Below are 19587 nucleotides of genomic sequence, written 5' to 3' on the forward strand. Positions count from 1 at the left end.
CGCTCTCCTTCACTGTGAAGGAGGCGGAGACTAGGCAACAACAGGCAAATGAAGCGCGAAAATTCTCTTGAACATCGCACTTCATTCTTAACACAAACATATGTGCTGAAAATAATAACAACTGCGCCGTTCCATTGGACCTTCAAGAAAAATGGAAGTGTCTCACAAACGGTCCCAAAATTAAAGATAATACAATCTTACAGAGTATGCAGAGAGTTTATCCCCAAACCTCATACATATGGAATAAAATATAGGCTTGCAAAGAATACTAGAGGAAACCTTAACCCCTCAAAGGCTACATTAATGCCATAATAAAAACGGCAGCAAACCCTCAAATTTTGTGATACTACTATCACTAAAAACCCTCATTCAGGAATACTATAATCAAAGTATTAACCCCTGAAGCTGTACTTGTCTCCTGTCACATAGTGCCTGCGTCCTACCTGAATATTCCATAAAGGATATAAAAGTCCCAATATTGTTGCAGTCCTTTAACCCTTAAGTGCAAGTCCCCCCAGACATAGAAGACCAACGCACTTACCTGCATCTAGCTGTCCGGCAGGAGGACAGCTCACCTGGTTTGAGAGGCAAACCTCCTCACATAGACCCGTGGAAAACAAAAAATAATTAATCCTAATCAGGCTTTAAGGATAGGGCAGCAACAACTATTTGGGAGGCGCAGTGAGGGTTATACCCCACAAGTTCTCAATTGCTTAAAAGCCACCATTGCTCTACTGAAGAGACTGACATGGGCTACGGCTAAACCCCAGAAGGAAGCAGGACAATATTGCTCTGCTTCAAAATAATAAAATCTGGATTGAAGAATCTTCTTTCAGACACCTAAACTTTACCACCTCCTTGGACTTAACGTAGGCAAAGAGAATGACTGGGGGTTGTGGGAGTGATATTTCCAACAGTAATTGATGATGATCCGTGGACTCACGGGTCATTAGAAATATATATATATATATATATATATATACACACATATATACACACACACATATATATATATATACATACACATACATACATACATACATATATATATATACATGCATACATACAATACATACATACGCACTTATAATCCAAAAAATTGCCCGGGGTGCATACAAAGAGTACAAATGTAGATAAATGAAGGACGTTGTAAAGATCTGAGGACGGGGCTAATCACCCCAAAATGTCACTCAACTTTGTATCATTAAATACTGTTTGCTTAAGTGTGTCCTTCATTTAACTACACACACTATATATATGTATCTGCCACGCACAGGGGCTATTAATAAACAACACGCAGGGACGCTGATGGATGCCAGCGGTTCTCAGGTTACATACTGTGCTTGTATTAAATGAAGGAGAGCGAGGGATGAAATGCCATAAACGTAACGGATATTTATAATCCGTAGCCCAAGTTAGATCTACCATAAAAAAGCATGATAATGCAAATAGCACTGTGAAATGTGACTAGAATTCAGGCTCTGCTCTTTTTAGTGGTAGCACGGTACAAACTTTTTAAATGATCTCTTCTACCCTCAGTTACCAGCCCACTGAAGTACAATACAGCAAAATCAGTTTTACTTTGGTAAAAAAAATAATAAATTTAAAACGTCAGCTATAGATTAGCAGTTAAAATAGACATAAATTGAAAATAGGAAAGTGGCCATTAGGAACTAGTTTAACGTTTATAAAAATGGTACCTTACAGTAACAAATAAAAACCTGCTTCTGTATCGAACTCGATAAATAAGCGACTTTAATATACTTTCACACAGGTCCTTGAGCAACAGGGTGCTGTCACTTATGCGCATGCACTGTGCATACGCACAAGTCTCAGTGTGCACTGAGATCACCACAGGCAACTTGAAAAGGGCACTAATTACGGAGTTAAAGGGACATGAGTAATTGTATTTTCTTTGTTGCCTCTAAACAAGGCCATTATAAATCACATTTATTTTTTGTCTTTCATAAAATAGGTGTTCCTGTGCAAAGAGAAAAATCATGGGAAGTGGAAGGGATTTAAAGCTCTAGAGTGTTAGGGTGTCTTTTGCCTCCTCCTAGAGGTTAGGAGGGGAGTATTGCCACACGTGATGGCTCGTGGACTCTCCCCAACTGATGAAAGAAAAAAAAAAAGTATGCTTCTGAGGTGTGTTACATTTCAACAATAAAGCAGTGCGAGTTCCTCTAATTAGCCAGTGAGCATTTAGTCCTTAAGGACCAGGTGAATATTCTCATTCTAAATCAAAATAAATGATAGTGCTTGCATATAAATGATATCTTTCTGTCCCTTTAAATGTAAGCATTAGCACAATCTTCTTTAAAGTGATGGTAAACTTGTCATGTTTTAAAATCAAGTCCAGAATCTGCGTAATCTGTTGGGGCTCTACCAGGGGCATATCATGGCCTAGGCCAACAAGGCCAGTGCCTAGGGCAGCAGATTTGGGAGCGGCAGCACATCTGCCCTATCCTCTCTCTAAAAGCCAGCACACAGTACAGTGAGCGATAAAGTGCAGGCTTTTATAGAGAAGACAAGGCTCGTGCACTAATTAACTCTTCACTCTTCACAGGCAGTGCTCCTTTAAACCGTTGCATCATTTAGAGCCACACACATTTTGTGCTGGAAGCATTCTTGGTGAGAAACTTGACCGGGGATATGCCTACAAGGCGAGGTTGGAGGAGAAGACCTTGAATCGATATGATGCCTCCCCTTGTCAGCTGTGGTGGTTCTGCAAGCGCAGTGCTTATTGAAGGTCTTAGTAACTAACAGACTGGATGCATCTGTGCACTGCTTAGATCAGCTTGTGATGTCTAACCATAAACTCTCAGCGCTAATGTATGTTAGCTACTAATAGCTTTCTCTGCATTCATGAACCCACGGAGTAAATAGTAAACGGACACAAAGTTTCATTACTTGAATGATGGTAATTACTGTATGTTGTTGCATGTAAAGGGCAGTGATTGTTTCAAAGTGTAATCTTCTTTCCCTTTCTCCCTTCTTTCCCTTTCTCCCTCCCTTACTCACTCACTCCCTCCTTTCCCTTCCTTCTTTCTCTCAACTACCTCCCTTGCTCACTTCTTTCAGCCCTTTCTTTCGCTCCCTTCTTTTCCTCCCCCCTTTTCTCCTCTCCCTCCCCCCTTTTCTCTTATATATCCCTCTACCTCCCTCCTTTCATTTCCCTCCCTTTTCTCCCCTCCCCTTCTTTTTTCTCTATTCTCTCAGGGATAAAATGGTATGGGATGCTTGCAATTCAATCCACCAGTATCCAAGTGTTTTGCTAGCCCATTTTCTTTTGAATTGTTATTAAAAAAAAATTACACACTGACCCAAAAAAATATTAAGGGGAAAAAAGGCCAAAATACTTTTTTTTTTTTTTGGGGGGGGGGGGCAGAATTTTGAGTGCCTAGGGCAGCACAAAACCTAAATACGCCACGGCGCTCTACAAATACCTGATAATAATAATAATCTAAGCAATATTTTAGATGGACTTTAATCACTTGTAATAACGATGCACTGTAACTTACCTTTTAATCAAGCCAATTGGAGTGGCACGGCGAGATTAAACAATGTCACCATATCTTTATTACAAGTGATGAATTAAAGTCTGTCTAAAATATCACTTAGATTCCGGACCTGATTTCAAAACATGTCAAGTTTTTTTGCATTATAGTTATATTAAAGTAAAAGTATTACTAGTGCTACATTAGAGCTTACAAGAACGGCGTGGAAGATCTTCAACGCACAGAGTTATTAAAGACTAATTAGAGAGTAAAAGTAAAAAAAGGAGAATGAAGCTGAAATCTACAAACAAAAACACAACACAAATATTTCCTACTTTCAGCTGCATCTGCTGGTTCTCTTGGAAGCTGTTGTGCATCTTGCCCTGGTAAGTTGTGTTTTCTTTCTCCAACGTGTTGATCCGTTCTCTTGCTTTAGCTTCTATTAGGTTTGATTTCTGCTTTTCTGCTAGAAGTTCCTTAAAAAAAAAAAATAATAATGTTACCTTAGAAGGCAAAATATATATATTTTTTTTGTCCCAAAGACAGGGGTTGAAATTATTATCAACATCATTATTATTATAATTCTAGTTTTATAAACATATTGCACAGCATTATACAAGATACACTTTGTGAAAACAAAAAACAGAATTGTATGTTTTAAATATGAAAATTGTTACATTTTCCAGTACTGGCAATTGGAAGTCCAAACTACTGATGATATAAGCCTAACCGTGCTACAAATTATTATTATAATTTATTTGTATAGTGACGCCAAATTCCGTAGCCCTGGGTACAATGATAGGGATATACAATGACAAGGATTTGTGATAAAATACAAAACATAACAAAACTAGTACAGGAAGAAGAAGGCCCTGCTCCGGAGAGCTCACAGTCAGGCAGTTCATGTATTAGTTAGGTTATTGGTTAGGATGAGAGATGGTAATACATATCTGTTCTGCCTTAGAAGAGGTGATAAGAAAAGATATGTAAAACAACAGAAATGATGCTAACAAAGTCTACCTTAGTAGCAGGAGCAAATAATTTAAGGGTGAGGTGCCGGTAGGAAATCAGCTATAGAAAAAAATGTTGTAGCAAACAAAGTGTTTTCACACTTGACAGATAGGTTGTTAAAGGGATAGTAAAGTCCAAATTAAACTTTCATGATTCAGATAGGGCATGTAACTTTAAAAAAAAACGTTCTAATTTACTTTTATCATCAAATTCGCTTTTTTCTCTTAGTATTCTTAGTTGAAAGCTAAACCTAGGTACGCTCATATGCCCTTACAAGGTAATTACAGAGGTAAAAAGTGTATTTCTATAACAATGTTGGTTATGCAAAACTGGGGAATGGTAAATAAAGGGATTACCTATCTTTTTAAACAACAGTAGTTTTGGTGTTTACTATCCCTTTAACTATTGCAAAAGAAGAGGAAAGTTGTGGAATTACAATTGTGTCCCTTCCCTTTAAGAATGAAAGTGGCACTGTATATTACAATAATGTTTATTTCCCTTAAACATTTTATGGGGGATTCCTTTTTTAGTCCATTTAAAAAGGGACAGTACAGGGTGTACTATAAAATAAATTTTACAGCTGCTGAGCCAATCAGCAGTGACATAACTGGGTCTTGCGACTACCACCGCTGACTGGCTTTCTAGCTGCATGTACACTGGACCAGCAGTGCTCTGTGGTACTTTAACTATGCATTTAACCCCTTTGCAGTGGGTAAACACATAGGCATTGCAGGGTCGCTATTGCTAAAACTACAAGCTCTAATGAATTACAGAAGGATTTTTTCACTAGAATGTCAATTTAAATCAATGAATCTACATGTTTTGAGGTTATATGTAAATGTTTCATTAAAACTAACTTATTAAATATAAAACCAGGCTACATATAAAACACCAGCTAGCTCCCAGTAGTGGGGGGTATGTACATATGCTTTTGTACAAAAGATACCATGAGAAAGAAAATGTGATAACAAAAGTTAATTTAAAAGAAGCATTAAATGCAGTAGAATTGCATAATTGACAAATACATAAGAAACAGACAGTGTACTAGCACTTAGATTTTTTTTTTCTGGCAAATTAATTTTCCTTCCCCCTGTATCACGTGACAGCCATTAGCCAATCACAAAATGCATATATGAACTCTTGCACATGCTCAGTAGGAGCTGTGTGCATATAAAAAGAATGTGCACATTTTTAAAACAGAATCGGAAACTTTTAAAACTGCAAGATCTATCGGAATCATGAACTTTTCATTTTGAATTTGTCACTTTAAAAAGGTAAACTGCAGATTTTTGTACAAAACAGTATTTGCAATTGTGTTCATTTTCTGCAGTTTGTTTTTCTAGGCAAAGTTCCTCCAACTAAAAAAAAAAAAAAAAAAATAATCACAATGAAGGAAATTGGAAAGAACCAGTGGTCACCAAACAATCTGAGGAAGTGTATTTGATTTTGCAATTTAACCGTTTACTGGGTTTTTAGTATGATCAAGAAAAAAATGAATGATTCACCTTTGATGAGGATGGATAAAAAAAAAACCAATTATTGGGAATTAAAGGGAAATGAAACAATTTCTTTCTTTCATGGTTCAAATACAACGTGCGTTTCTCTTTGTATTTTTTGTTGAAAAGTATACAGGTAGGCTCAGAAGCGGTTGATTGGTGGCTGCACATATATGTCTCTTGCTATTGCCTTTCAGATAGTTCCAAGTAGTGCATTACTTCTCCTTCAACAAAGGATACAAAGAGAATGAAGCAAAATTAAATAGACGTAAATTGGGAAAGGTGTTTAAAAAGAAAAAAAATTGTGTTTCATGTCCTTTTAAAGATATATTTCTATTTAAGAATAAACCAAAGGTTATTAGATTAGTTTATAATTATGTAGCATGAGGCTGTATATTCATGGCTGTAATGTTTTTTTTTTATAAATTCATTCCTTTAATCCATTAATGTTCTGCTCTCCCAGAGGTTTCTGTAAAATATCACATATTCTTGTTTTTGTAGTTCTCACAACTGTGAATTTGTGTCTGCAGAAATAACCTGCCCCTTCTTCGCAGCAGAAATGTTCTCAAATAAAGGGGAATAAACCCATTTTTTATTTCATGGTTCAGATACAGCATACAATTTTAAACAACTTTCCAATTTACTTCATTCTCTTTGTATCCTTTGGTAAAGAAGCAGCAATGCACTACTGGGAGCTAGCTTAACACATAAGGTGAGCTAATGACAAGAGGCGTATATTTCCATTTACCAATAAGCAGCTAGCTCCCAGTAGTGAATTGCTGCTCCTGGACCTACCTAGATATGCTTTTCAACAAAGAATAACAAGAAAATAAAGCAAATTAAATAATAGAAGTACAATGGAAAGCTGTTTAAAACTGCACGTTCTATCTAAATCATGGAAGTTTAATTTTGACTTCCAGACCACCGCAATAAAGCGAATATAGCAATAAAGTGAGTCACACATTGTTATTTATTTATATATATATATATATATATATATATATATATATATATATATATATATATATATATATATATATATATATATATATATATATATTTCTTCAAGTGAGTCAAATTTATTGACATTTCGGGGAGTAAACCTCCCCTTCCTCAGAACATGAAGTGTACAATTACACACGAGCTTAAATAAGAAAACTAATACACAGTAATCTCCTACTTCCTGTTCAAAAAAGGCGCCAACATTACATCATTTCCGGTTCCCCCAGTGTCACCCGGAAGTACACAAATCAAACCCTTCCGGTATACAGATTAACCTCTGTAAATACCAAGTGTTCTACTTCGTTTACTTTCAATAACATGTTGTCATCTCAATAATATGCATGATTATGTGTCAATATACATGATGCATCCACACCACTAAAAGATCAACTCGTGTAATCATTACCACCTCCGTGACCACTCAATATTGATATTGTACGTCCAGAAACAGACGTTATGTCAAATCAAACACTTCCTGTGTAAAAATTAACCATTGTAAATACTAAGTGTTCTATTTTATTTACTTTCAATAACATGTTATCATCTCCATAATATACATGATTATGTGTCAATATCATTATTACATCCACACCACAATATCAAAGATCAACCTGTGTACTCGTTACCACCTCCGTAACCACTCTCTGTTGATATCGTGCTTCCGGAAACGGAAGTTACGTCACTTACAGTTTTGATTAGAACGGACAAAACGTTAACAGTCTGTATACCATAATTTCCCATTGAGTGGGTCTGGATACAATGAGGGAACAGTTGATGGCAGATAAATATGTTGGCCCTCCTATTGAATATCTAGTAGATTTGTCAGAATTCTGTTTGACCAAAAACTATTTTAAATTTGAAAAATGGCAGGCACGGCGATGGGGTCGAACATGGCCCCATCGTACACCAATTTGTTTATGGCAGGTTTTGAGAACCGCTACCTATGGAGTATTGATGTACCTCAAATCATTTTTTATAAGAGGTACATCGATGATATTTGTTTGATTTGGAGAGGCAACACTGATAGTTTACACAGGTGGTTGTGTCAGGGTTTTCTCCCTGTTGTGTTTGCCATGTGCTGCTGGCAGCCATTTTACTCACCTCTCTTCCTGACTATGGTGCATTGTGGGGGGATGCTGCTCATTTCCTGCACTTCCTTTTATGACCAGACTGATGTGCATCATCCATGTGAGACAGGATGCAGTCTCAGAATTGTGATGTCATCACTTATTATTTAAAGGGCCTCTGTTCAGTATGCTTTGCCTTTGCGTTTTCTCAGACCTGTTTGTGAGAGTTCCTGTGTATTACCTGGCTGCCTGACGTCCTTCCTGGTTCCTGATCCTTGGCTTGTTCCTGACTCTGCTGTTTTCCTTGTTCCTGATTCCGGCTCGTCTGACTATTCGCTTTGGCTCCTGACTCGGCTCGTCTGACTACCAGCTCTGGTTTTGACTCCTGGCTTGTTATTTGACTTGTGGACTTTTTATTATTTTTTGCTATTAATAAAGGTGTGATTATTTTTGCACTTCTCATCTCAGTCTGATTCCTGGCACCCTGACAGGTTCCAAGGATTCAATAACACTGACACGACGGTCAGGTTCAAGATGACAAGTAGTAATCATCATATTGAGTTGTTGGATCTATTGATCACTAAGGAATCCACATTGTTACAGACCTCATTGTATTCTAAACCCACGGACCGTAACTCCCTGTTGATGGCTCAAAGCTGTCACCCTCCATCTTTGGTCAAGGGGATCATAAAATCAAAATATATTAGAGCTATTAGAAACAATTCTAGTAGAGAGAAGGGGGAGTCACAGGTACGGGAGATGGAACATAGATTTACCCAAAGGGGGTATCCGGCCACAGTTCTGGACACAGTCAAGGCACAGATACAAGAGGTGACCCAAGAAACACTACTACAGAAACATGGGAGGCAACAAGACCCAGAAACAAAGATAATATTCACAACCACTTTTGCCCCAATACCTCGAAAGTTGGACAGATGCTAAGAAACCACTGGCATATTCTGCTCTCTGACCCTAAACTCAAATTTGTACAGAATGCACGTCCTCTGGTTGGTTACAGACTTAATACAAATTTGAGGAATCTGTTAGTCATTTCGGATCCAGTACAGAGTTATACAGAGAAGGACCGGATTAGCACAAGAAAGGGGTGCTTTCAATGCCCTAACTGCACAACATGCAATGCCATCATAGCAACCAAGAAATTCAATCATCCGCATGATAACAAGGTGTATACGATCAATCATTCACTTACTAGCACCACAATGTTTGTGGTGTACTTGATCATTTGTCTGTGTGGCCTTCATTATGTGGGTAAGACCAAAGGTACCATACGAGAAAGAATGGCCAATCATCGAACTGCCATTAGATCAGCATTAAAGAAAGGTGAATCTGATCAACCGGTGGCAAGCCACTGGTTGACAGCAAAACACTCGGTAGCTACAATCAAGTTGATCCTGATCGATAACATTCCCAGACAGATTTGGGGAGGCGACAGGAACAAGCTACTATTAAGACGGGAAGCACAATGGATGTTCCGACTAGGGACTATACACCCAAAGGGACTGAATTCCCCACCGGATTATGGTGCTCTGACTTAAGATTGCTGTGTGAGGTGAGACATGTGTGGTCATGTATGTGTCCTTTTTGTGATTGAAACCGGTAGGTTGTGGAAGGGGACCACAGTGGGTAGCCTCCCACCTTGGTGGGATGTCTGCCCAATTGTGAGGATGTGAGCACTGAGGGGATGTTGTGGATCATTATTGGTTCATGCCACCACCCTTTGTCTTTCTCCCCTAGACCTGCATGATGGTATTGTCGTTACACCTTGGACACAAGTGGTGACCTCAGGTTGTCTCACATTAGCAATCAGCATGTAGTTAGTCATTATGGAGCAAATTGACCTTAAATTCTGATGGTGGGCTCTAAACGAGCGTATTAAAGTGTAGTATGTATAACAATGTACAAAGTGCAATGTATAAAGTGCAATATAATGTAGTGGACACGCGTTAATAGGATTTGGTATCCATTATGTAGACACAGAGCGGATGTCCGTTTGTTTATATACCAGGCATAAGCTGACATTTGTCTTCCTTGTTTGTTTATTTTTTCCAATTGTCAATGTGATTCACTATGCTTTTTATTTGCACCAATTCCAATTTTTCATGTGAGTGTGGTAAACAATATATTACCTGTTCAAGAAAGGAGCACATGAGAATGTTGACAAACGGCAACATGAATGAACGTCAGTTTTGACGTTTTGTCCGTTCTAATCAAAACCGGAAGTGACATAACAAAAGTAGGATATCAACAGAGAGTGGTCACTGAGGTGGTAACAAGTACACGGGTTGATCTTTGATATTGTGGTGTGGATGTAATAATGATATTGACACATAATCATGTATATTATGGAGATGATAACATGTTATTGAAAGTAAATGAAATAGAACACTTAGTATTAACAATGGTTAATTTTTACACAGGAAGTGTTTGATTTAACGTAACTTCCGTTTCTGGACGTACGATATCAATATTGAGTGGTCACGGAGGTGGTAATGATTACACGAGTTGATCTTTTATAGTGTGGTGTGGATGCATCATGTATATTGACACATAATCATGTATATTATTGAGATGACAACATGTTATTGAAAGTAAACGAAGTAGAACACTTAGTATTTACAGAGGTTAATCTGTATACCGGAAGGGTTTGATTTGTGTACTTCCGGGTGACACTGGGGGAACCGGAAATTATGAAAAGTTGGCGCCTTTTTTGAACAGGAAGTAGGAGGTTACTGTGTATTAGTTTTCTTATTTAAGCTTGTGTGTAATTGTACACTTCATGTTCTTGAGGAAGGGGAGGTTTACTCCCCGAAAACGTCAATAAATTTGACTCACTTGAAGAAATCCTGAAATTTGCTGTTATTGCGAAGTCTATATATTTACACAGAACATTCAGGTGGTTGGCCTCTGGAGGGCGGATTCACATCAAGCATAGATATATAACAGAATTTATGCTTACCTGATAAATTACTTTCTCCAACGGTGTGTCCGGTCCACGGCGTCATCCTTACTTGTGGGATATTCTCCTCCCCAACAGGAAATGGCAAAGAGCCCAGCAAAGCTGGTCACATGATCCCTACTAGGCTCCGCCTACCCCAGTCATTCGACCGACGTACAGGAGGAAATATGCATAGGAGAAACCATATGATACCGTGGTGACTGTAGTTAGAGAAAATAATTCATCAGACCTGATTAAAAAAACCAGGGCGGGCCGTGGACCGGACACACCGTTGTAGAAAGTAATTTATCAGGTAAGCATAAATTCTGTTTTCTCCAACATAGGTGTGTCCGGTCCACGGCGTCATCCTTACTTGTGGGAACCAATACCAAAGCTTTAGGACACGGATGAAGGGAGGGAGCAAATCAGGTCACCCTAAATGGAAGGCACCACGGCTTGCAAAACCTTTCTCCCAAAAATAGCCTCAGAAGAAGCAAAAGTATCAAATTTGTAAAATTTGGCAAAAGTGTGCAGTGAAGACCAAGTCGCTGCCTTACATATCTGGTCAACAGAAGCCTCGTTCTTGAAGGCCCATGTGGAAGCCACAGCCCTAGTGGAGTGAGCTGTGATTCTTTCAGGAGGCTGCCGTCCGGCAGTCTCATAAGCCAATCGGATAATGCTTTTAAGCCAAAAAGAAAGAGAGGTAGAAGTTGCTTTTTGACCTCTCCCTTTTACCAGAATAAACAACAAACAAAGAAGATGTTTGTCTGAAATCTTTAGTGGCCTCTAAATAGAATTTTAGAGCACGGACTACGTCCAAATTGTGTAACAAACGTTCCTTCTTTGAAACTGGATTCGGACACAAAGAAGGTACAACTATCTCCTGGTTAATATTTTTGTTGGAAACAACTTTCGGAAGAAAACCAGGCTTAGTACGCAAAACCACCTTATCTGCATGGAACACCAGATAGGGCGGAGAACACTGCAGAGCAGATAACTCAGAAACTCTTCTAGCAGAAGAAATTGCAACCAAAAACAAAACTTTCCACGATAATAACTTAATATCTACGGAATGTAAGGGTTCAAACGGAACCCCTTGAAGAACTGAAAGAACTAGATTAAGACTCCAGGGAGGAGTCAAAGGTCTGTAAACAGGCTTGATTCTAACCAGAGCCTGAACAAACGCTTGAACGTCTGGCACAGCTGCCAGCCTTTTGTGAAGTAAAACAGATAAAGCAGAGATCTGTCCCTTCAGAGAACTTGCAGATAATCCTTTCTCCAAACCTTCTTGTAGAAAGGATAGAATCTTAGGAATTTTTATCTTGTTCCATGGGAATCCTTTAGATTCACACCAACAGATATATTTTTTCCATATTTTATGGTAAATTCTTCTAGTTACAGGCTTTCTAGCCTGAATCAGAGTATCTATTACAGAATCTGAAAACCCACGCTTTGATAAAATCAAGCGTTCAATCTCCAAGCAGTCAGTTGGAGGGAAACCAGATTCGGATGTTCGAATGGACCTTGAACAAGAAGGTCCTGTCTCAAAGGTAGCTTCCATGGTGGAGCCGATGACATATTCACCAGGTCTGCATACCAAGTCCTGCGTGGCCACGCAGGAGCTATCAAGATCACCGAAGCCCTCTCCTGATTGATCCTGGCTACCAGCCTGGGAATGAGAGGAAACGGTGGGAATACATAAGCTAGGTTGAAGGTCCAAGGTGCTACTAGTGCATCTACTAGAGTCGCCTTGGGATCCCTGGATCTGGACCCGTAACAAGGAACCTTGAAGTTCTGACGAGAGGCCATCAGATCCATGTCTGGAATGCCCCATAATTGAGTTATTTGGGCAAAGATTTCCGGATGGAGTTCCCCACTCCCCCGGATGGAATGTCTGACGACTCAGAAAATCCGCTTCCCAATTTTCCACTCCTGGGATGTGGATTGCAGACAAGTGGCAGGAGTGATCCTCCGCCCATTGAATTATCTTGGTCACTTCCTCCATCGCCAGGGAACTCCTTGTTCCCCCCTGATGGTTGATATATGCAACAGTCGTCATGTTGTCTGATTGAAACCTTATGAATTTGGCCTTTGCTAGATGAGGCCAAGCTTTGAGAGCATTGAATATCGCTCTCAGTTCCAGAATGTTTATCGGGAGAAGAGATTCTTCCCGAGACCATAGACCCTGAGCTTTCAGGGGTTCCCAGACCGCGCCCCAGCCCACCAGACTGGCGTCGGTCGTGACAATGACCCACTCTGGTCTGCGGAAGCTCTTTCCCTGTGACAGGTTGTCCAGGATCAGCCACCAACGGAGTGAATCTCTGGTCCTTTGATCTACTTGAATCGTCTGAGACAAGTCTGTATAATCCCCATTCCACTGTCTGAGCATGCACAGTTGTAATGGTCTTAGATGAATTCGTGCAAAAGGAACTATGTCCATTGCTGCAACCATCAATCCTATTACTTCCATGCACTGCGCTATGGAAGGACGAAGAACAGAATGAAGTACTTGACAAGAGCTTAGAAGTTTTGATTTTCTGACCTCTGTCAGAAAAATCCTCATTTCTTAGGAATCTATTATTGTTCCCAAGAAGGGAACTCTTGTTGACGGGGACAGAGAACTTTTTTCTTTGTTCACTTTCCATCCGTGAGATCTGAGAAAGGCTAGGACGATGTCCGTATGAGCCTTTGCTTTGACAGAGACGACGCTTGAATCAGGATGTCGTCCAAGTAAGGTACTAACTGCAATGGCCCCTTGGTCTTAGAACCGCTAGAAGGGACCCTAGTACCTTTGTGAAAATTCTCGGAGCAGTGGCTAATCCGAATGGAAGTGCCACAAACTGGTAATGCTTGTCCAGAAAAGCGAACCTTAGGAACTGATGATGTTCCTTGTGGGATAGGAATATGTAGGTACGCATCCTTTAAATCCACCGTGGTCATAAATTGACCTTCCTGGATGGTAGGAAGGGATCGTTCGAATGGTTTCCATTTTGAACGATGGAACCCTGAGAAATTTGTTTAGGATCTTGAGATCTAAAATTGGTCTGAATGTTCCCTCTTTTTTGGGAACTATGAACAGGTTGGAGTAAAACCCCATCCCTTGTTCTCCAATTGGAACTGGATGAATTACTCCCATCTTTAACAGGTCTTCTACACAATGTAAGAATGCCTGTCTTTTTATTAGGTTTTGAAGATAATTGAGACCTGTGGAACCTTCCCCTTGGGGGGTAGTTCCTTGAATTCCAGGAGGATAACCCTGAGAAACTATTTCTAGTGCCCAAGGATCCTGAACATCTCTTGCCCAAGCCTGAGCAAAGAGAGAAAGTCTGCCCCCCACCAGATCCGGTCCCGGATCGGGGGCCATCCCTTCATGCTGTTTTGGTAGCAGTGGCAGGCTTCTTGGCCTGCTTACCCTTGTTCCAGCCTTGCATCGGTCTCCAGGCTGGTTTGGGTTGAGAAGTATTACCCTCTTGCTTAGAGGATGTAGAATTAGAGGCTGGTCCGTTTCTGCGAAAGGGACGAAAATTAGGCTTATTTTTAGCCTTAAAAGACCTATCCTGAGGAAGGGCGTGGCCCTTTCCCCCCGGTGATGTCTGAAATAATCTCTTTCAAATCAGGACAAACAGTGTTTTACCCTTGAAAGGGATGTTAAGCAATTTTGTCTTGGAAGACACATCCGCTGACCAAGACTTTAGCCAAGCGCTCTGCGCGCCACGATAGCAAACCCTGAATTTTTCGCCGCTAATCTAGCTAATTGCAAGCGGCATCTAAAATAAAAGAGTTAGCCAATTTAAGTGCTTGAACTCTGTCCATAAACCTCCTCATACGAAGCTTCTTTATTGAGTCGACTTTTCTAGTTCTTCGAACCAGAAACACGCTGCTGTAGTGACAGGAACAATGCATGAAATTGGTTGTAGAAGGTAACCTTGCTGAACAAACATCTTTTTAAGCAAACCCTCTAATTTTTTTATCCATAGGATCTTTGAAAGCACAACTATCTTCTATAGGAATAGTAGTGCGTTTGTTTAGAGTAGAAACCGCCCCTCGACCTTGGGGACCTGTCTGCCATAAGTCCTTTCTGGGGTCTACTATAGGAAATAATTTCTTAATATAGGGGGGAGGGAACAAAAGGTATGCCGGGCCTTTCCCACTCCTTATTTACTATGTCCGCCACCCGCTTGGGTATAGGAAAAGCATCGGGGGGCACCGGAACCTCTAGGAACTTGTCCATCTTACATAATTTCTCTGGAATGACCAAATTGTCACAATCATCCAGAGTAGATAATACCTCCTTAAGCAGTGCGCGGAGATGTTCTAATTTAAATTTAAATGTTACAACATCAGGTTCAGCTTGTTGAGAAATTTTTCCTGATCTGAAATTTCTCCCTCAGACAAAACCTCACTCCTGGCCCCTTCAGATTGGTAGTGAGTGTATGTCAGAACAGTTATCATCAGCGTCCTCTTGCTCTTCAGTGTTTTAAAACAGAGCAATCGCGCTTTCTCTGATAAGTAGGCATTTTGGATAAAATGTTTGCAATAGAATTATCCATTACGGCCGTTAATTGTTGCATGGTAATAAGTATTGGCGCACTAGATGTACTAGGGGCCCTCTTGTGTGGGCAAAACTGGTGTAGACACAGAAGGAGATGATGCAGTATCATGCTTACTCCCCTCATTTGAGGAATCATCTTGGGCAATATCATTATCTGTGGCATCATTGTCCCTACTTTGTTTGGACACTATGGCACAATCATCACATAAATTTAAATGGGGAGAAACCTTTGGCTTTCATACCATATAAAACATTGCTTATCTGATGGTTCAGACATGTTAAACAGGCTTAAACTTGTCAACAAGGCACAAAAAAACGTTTTTAAAATAAAACCGTTACTGTCACTTAAATTTTAAAACTGAACACACTTTATTACTGAATATGTGAAAAAGTATGAAGGAATTGTTCAAAATTCACCAAAATTTCACCACAGTGTCTTAAAGCCTTAAAAGTATTGCACACCAAATTTGAAAGCTTTAACCCTTAAAATAACGGAACCGGAGCCGTTTTTACATTTAACCCCTATACAGTCCCAGGTATCTGCTTTGCTGAGACCCAACCAAGCCCAGAGGGGAATACGATACCAAATGACCGCCTTCTATAAGCTTTTCAGTGGTTCTTAGCTCCTCACACATGCATCTGCATGCCTTGCTCTCCAAAAACAACTGCGCATTAGTGGCGCGAAAATGAGGCTCTGCCTATGACTAGAAAAGGCCCCCATCTGAAAAAGGTGTCCAATACAGTGCCTGCCGTTTTTTTAAAACAATCCCCAAGATTATAATAACTATTAAGAGTTATAATCTGCCAAATATGCTTAGTAAAGTAATCGTCTTAGCCCAGAAAAATGTCTACCAGTTTTTTAAGCCCTTATGAAGCCCTTTATTCTTTTACTTAATCTAAGAAAATGACTTACCGGTCCCCATAGGGGAAATGACAGCCTTCCAGCATTACAAAGTCTTGTTAGAAATGTGGCCAGTCATACCTCCAGCAGAAAAGTCTGCCAACTGTTTCCCCCAACTGAAGTTACTTCATCTCAACAGTCCTGTGTGGAAACAGCAATCGATTTTAGTAACGTTTGCTAAAATCATCTTCCTCTTACAAACAGAAATCTTCATCTCTTTTCTGTTTCAGAGTAAATAGTACATACCAACACTATTTTAAAATAACAAACACTTGATTGAAGGATAAAAACTACATTTAAACACCAAAAAACTCTTAACCATCTCCGTGGAGATGTTGCCGGTGCAACGGCAAAGAGAATGACTGGGGTAGGCGGAGCCTAGGAGGGATCATGTGACCAGCTTTGCTGGGCTCTTTGCCATTTCCTGTTGGGGAGGAGAATATCCCACAAGTAAGGATGACGCCGTGGACCGGACACACCTATGTTGGAGAAATATATATATATATATATATATATATATATATATATATTAATATTATATATATACTATATATATATGTGTGTGTGTGTGTGTGTGTGTGTTTATATGTTGGGAAAATGGCACAGATAGATTTGTTAATCACAGGGTTGCCACAAACATTTAATTTATAAAAAGAGCAATATCTGCAAAGCGCAATAAAGCGTAGCCCAATAAAACGAGGAATGCCTGTACATAGTTCCCATTCCAATGTTCTGCACATGTTCTAAGTACTTATAAAAAGATAATTCTATATATCTGTATATATCTATACCTATATAATCATATATAGGTATAGATATATATTGTACCAAATACCATCATATTTATGTAGAAATATGCATTTATGAATAAATAGAACATATTCTATGTGAAGAATATTGGAATGTGAAATTAATATTTTAATGTCGGGTTAGCGCACTTGAGAATAAGCGATTGGGTTTGCGCACAAGCAGTGTGTTAGTTTTTTTTTTTCACTTTTCTTACTCGATTGACTTCTATGGGAAAATACACATTGCATTAGCATGCAAGCGAAAACATTTTACTTTAATCTTGTAATACAAATGCTTCCAGACGCATGCCAAAAAGCTTACTTCTAGCAAAGTTAGTGCACAAGAGATAAATACCGCTCCACTTGTAATCTGGCCCATTGTGCACAATAAACATTATAGGGCATTATAAAATTTTCAAAGAATTTCTTGTTGCCTAATTATGTTCCGTTTATGTCTGAATACACTCATAAAAATGTGCATCAACATACAACTTTTAGGATGCATGATGGGGAAAAAGGGTCTGAAATAATTGCATTGTATCCTCTAATTTACACAAGTATAAGCATTCTTCATTATAAGGACTTATACTGTGCCTCTGAAAGATTTTTTAACAACTTCCAAAACTGTCATTCCAAAAAGTAGCTTTATTCAGCATTTTTTATTTAAGAAGTTTCCTTTTCAAATACCCTGTTGTAGATGCAATGAAGACAAGTTCTATCAGCCATCGGTTGCATTTCATACAACTCGCATTTTACAGTAAAAATACAAGATTTGATTTGCAACACAACAGACAATCAGGTTTGCAAGTGGAAGGTTTTCCTGGACAATAACTCAAAGCACAGATGCCTCAGAGCCAAACCCTGTTCTGAACGGTTCTCGGCTGATGCTGGCGCGATCATACAGCTGAGGGCGAAGCGTTACCTGGCTAAGCTGCTTGCATTGCTCCTTCACAGTCGCTGTGCTATCTCTGGCTGCAACAAGCAGCTTTTCTTTTTCCTGCAGTTGGTGCAGAGCTGCTGCAGAATCATTCTTGTTCGCCTGAAATTTACAAAAAGATGTTACTGCTTTGTTAACTAATGTGAAAAAAGTGTCAAGTGCAAAACGTACAGGATACTTCTTAACAGACTATAAAGAAAATGCACCAATTATACAGCGTCTAGCTCACCTTACACTTGTTGTTCCAAAGGTTTTAACCCTCTGGTGATCAATGAGGGCTGTAATACAATACTGCAAAATGTAATACACAGCCACTCTGGAAAAAAGTGGGTTAAGTCAACATGCTCTTTCTGAAGTATTAAAGGGACATGAAAGCTTAACTTTTTATTTTTGTATATTTTTAAACAATTTTCCAACTTTCTTCTAATTTTGTTTCATTCTCCTAGCATCCTTTGTTGAAAAATCAGCAATGCACTACTAGGAACTAGCTGAACACATTGATAAGCCAATAACAAGAGGAATATATGCGCAGCCACCAATCAGCAGCTAGCATGCGACTCCTGAGCATACCTAGGTATGATTTCCAATGAAGGATACAAAGAGAACTAATCAGATTAGATAATAGAAGTAAATTGGAAAGTTGTATAAAAGGATTTGCTTTATCTGAATCAAGACTGAAACAATTTTGGTTTCATGTCCCTTTAAATATGTACAAAGGTGTCTAACAAACCCCAGCGGTCACAAAATTACCAGTCCAACATTCCCTTTCTGCAGCAGTCTCACTAATATACTCATTGTTTGGATTTAACATATATAATTTTGAGAGATGTTACACAAGGGAGGAGCACGCACGTGTGCAATGCTTTTTTAGCAAATAGTTTATCTGTTTATCTACATTGCAGTATATATATTTATTGTTTCAATTAACAGAATTTCTAGAATGTGTTCACAGCTTGGCTAGTGAGAAAAAAAGTCCCTGTGGCCCCTCATATGAAAGGGTGGACAACCCTGATCTAGAGATATAGATCCCATTAATAGACACAATATTTAGAAAAAACTGTTGCGTGTGTTGAGCAATAGAAATTGTTGCAACAGATTAGTCCCTATTAGCTGTTGGAATAAGCGGCAGGGTTTGTGCGTAGATTTGGACACACAATGTTCATTGACATACTGGAAAGGCACCATAGTGTAACCTTATAGAAGTGGGGATTTTTATTTATTTTTTTAACTTCCATTAATTCTGCCAACAAACTTTAAACAATAAGTAAAACTATTTTACTCCAAGTGCCGCATCTATTGTTAGACTTCCTACAGGAGCTGGTACTGGTTCCAGTTGGCCAACAGTCAAAGAAACATATACAGCCCACCACAGGCACTCGT

At 39.2% G+C, this 19587-nt stretch overlaps 1 protein-coding gene across 1 annotated transcript in view; it reads right to left on the reverse strand.

The window, feature by feature from the left end:
- KTN1 (kinectin 1) overlaps window positions 1-19587 on the reverse strand; it is a 394527-nt gene that overhangs the window by 261090 nt on the left and 113850 nt on the right. Inside the window, 2 exon segments of the mRNA XM_053697334.1 lie at window positions 3833-3973; window positions 18193-18309. Coding sequence (XP_053553309.1) covers window positions 3833-3973; window positions 18193-18309 — 258 coding nt within the window.

This window comes from Bombina bombina, chromosome 1, assembly GCF_027579735.1.
Source record: "Bombina bombina isolate aBomBom1 chromosome 1, aBomBom1.pri, whole genome shotgun sequence".
NCBI classification, from domain to species: domain Eukaryota; kingdom Metazoa; phylum Chordata; class Amphibia; order Anura; family Bombinatoridae; genus Bombina; species Bombina bombina.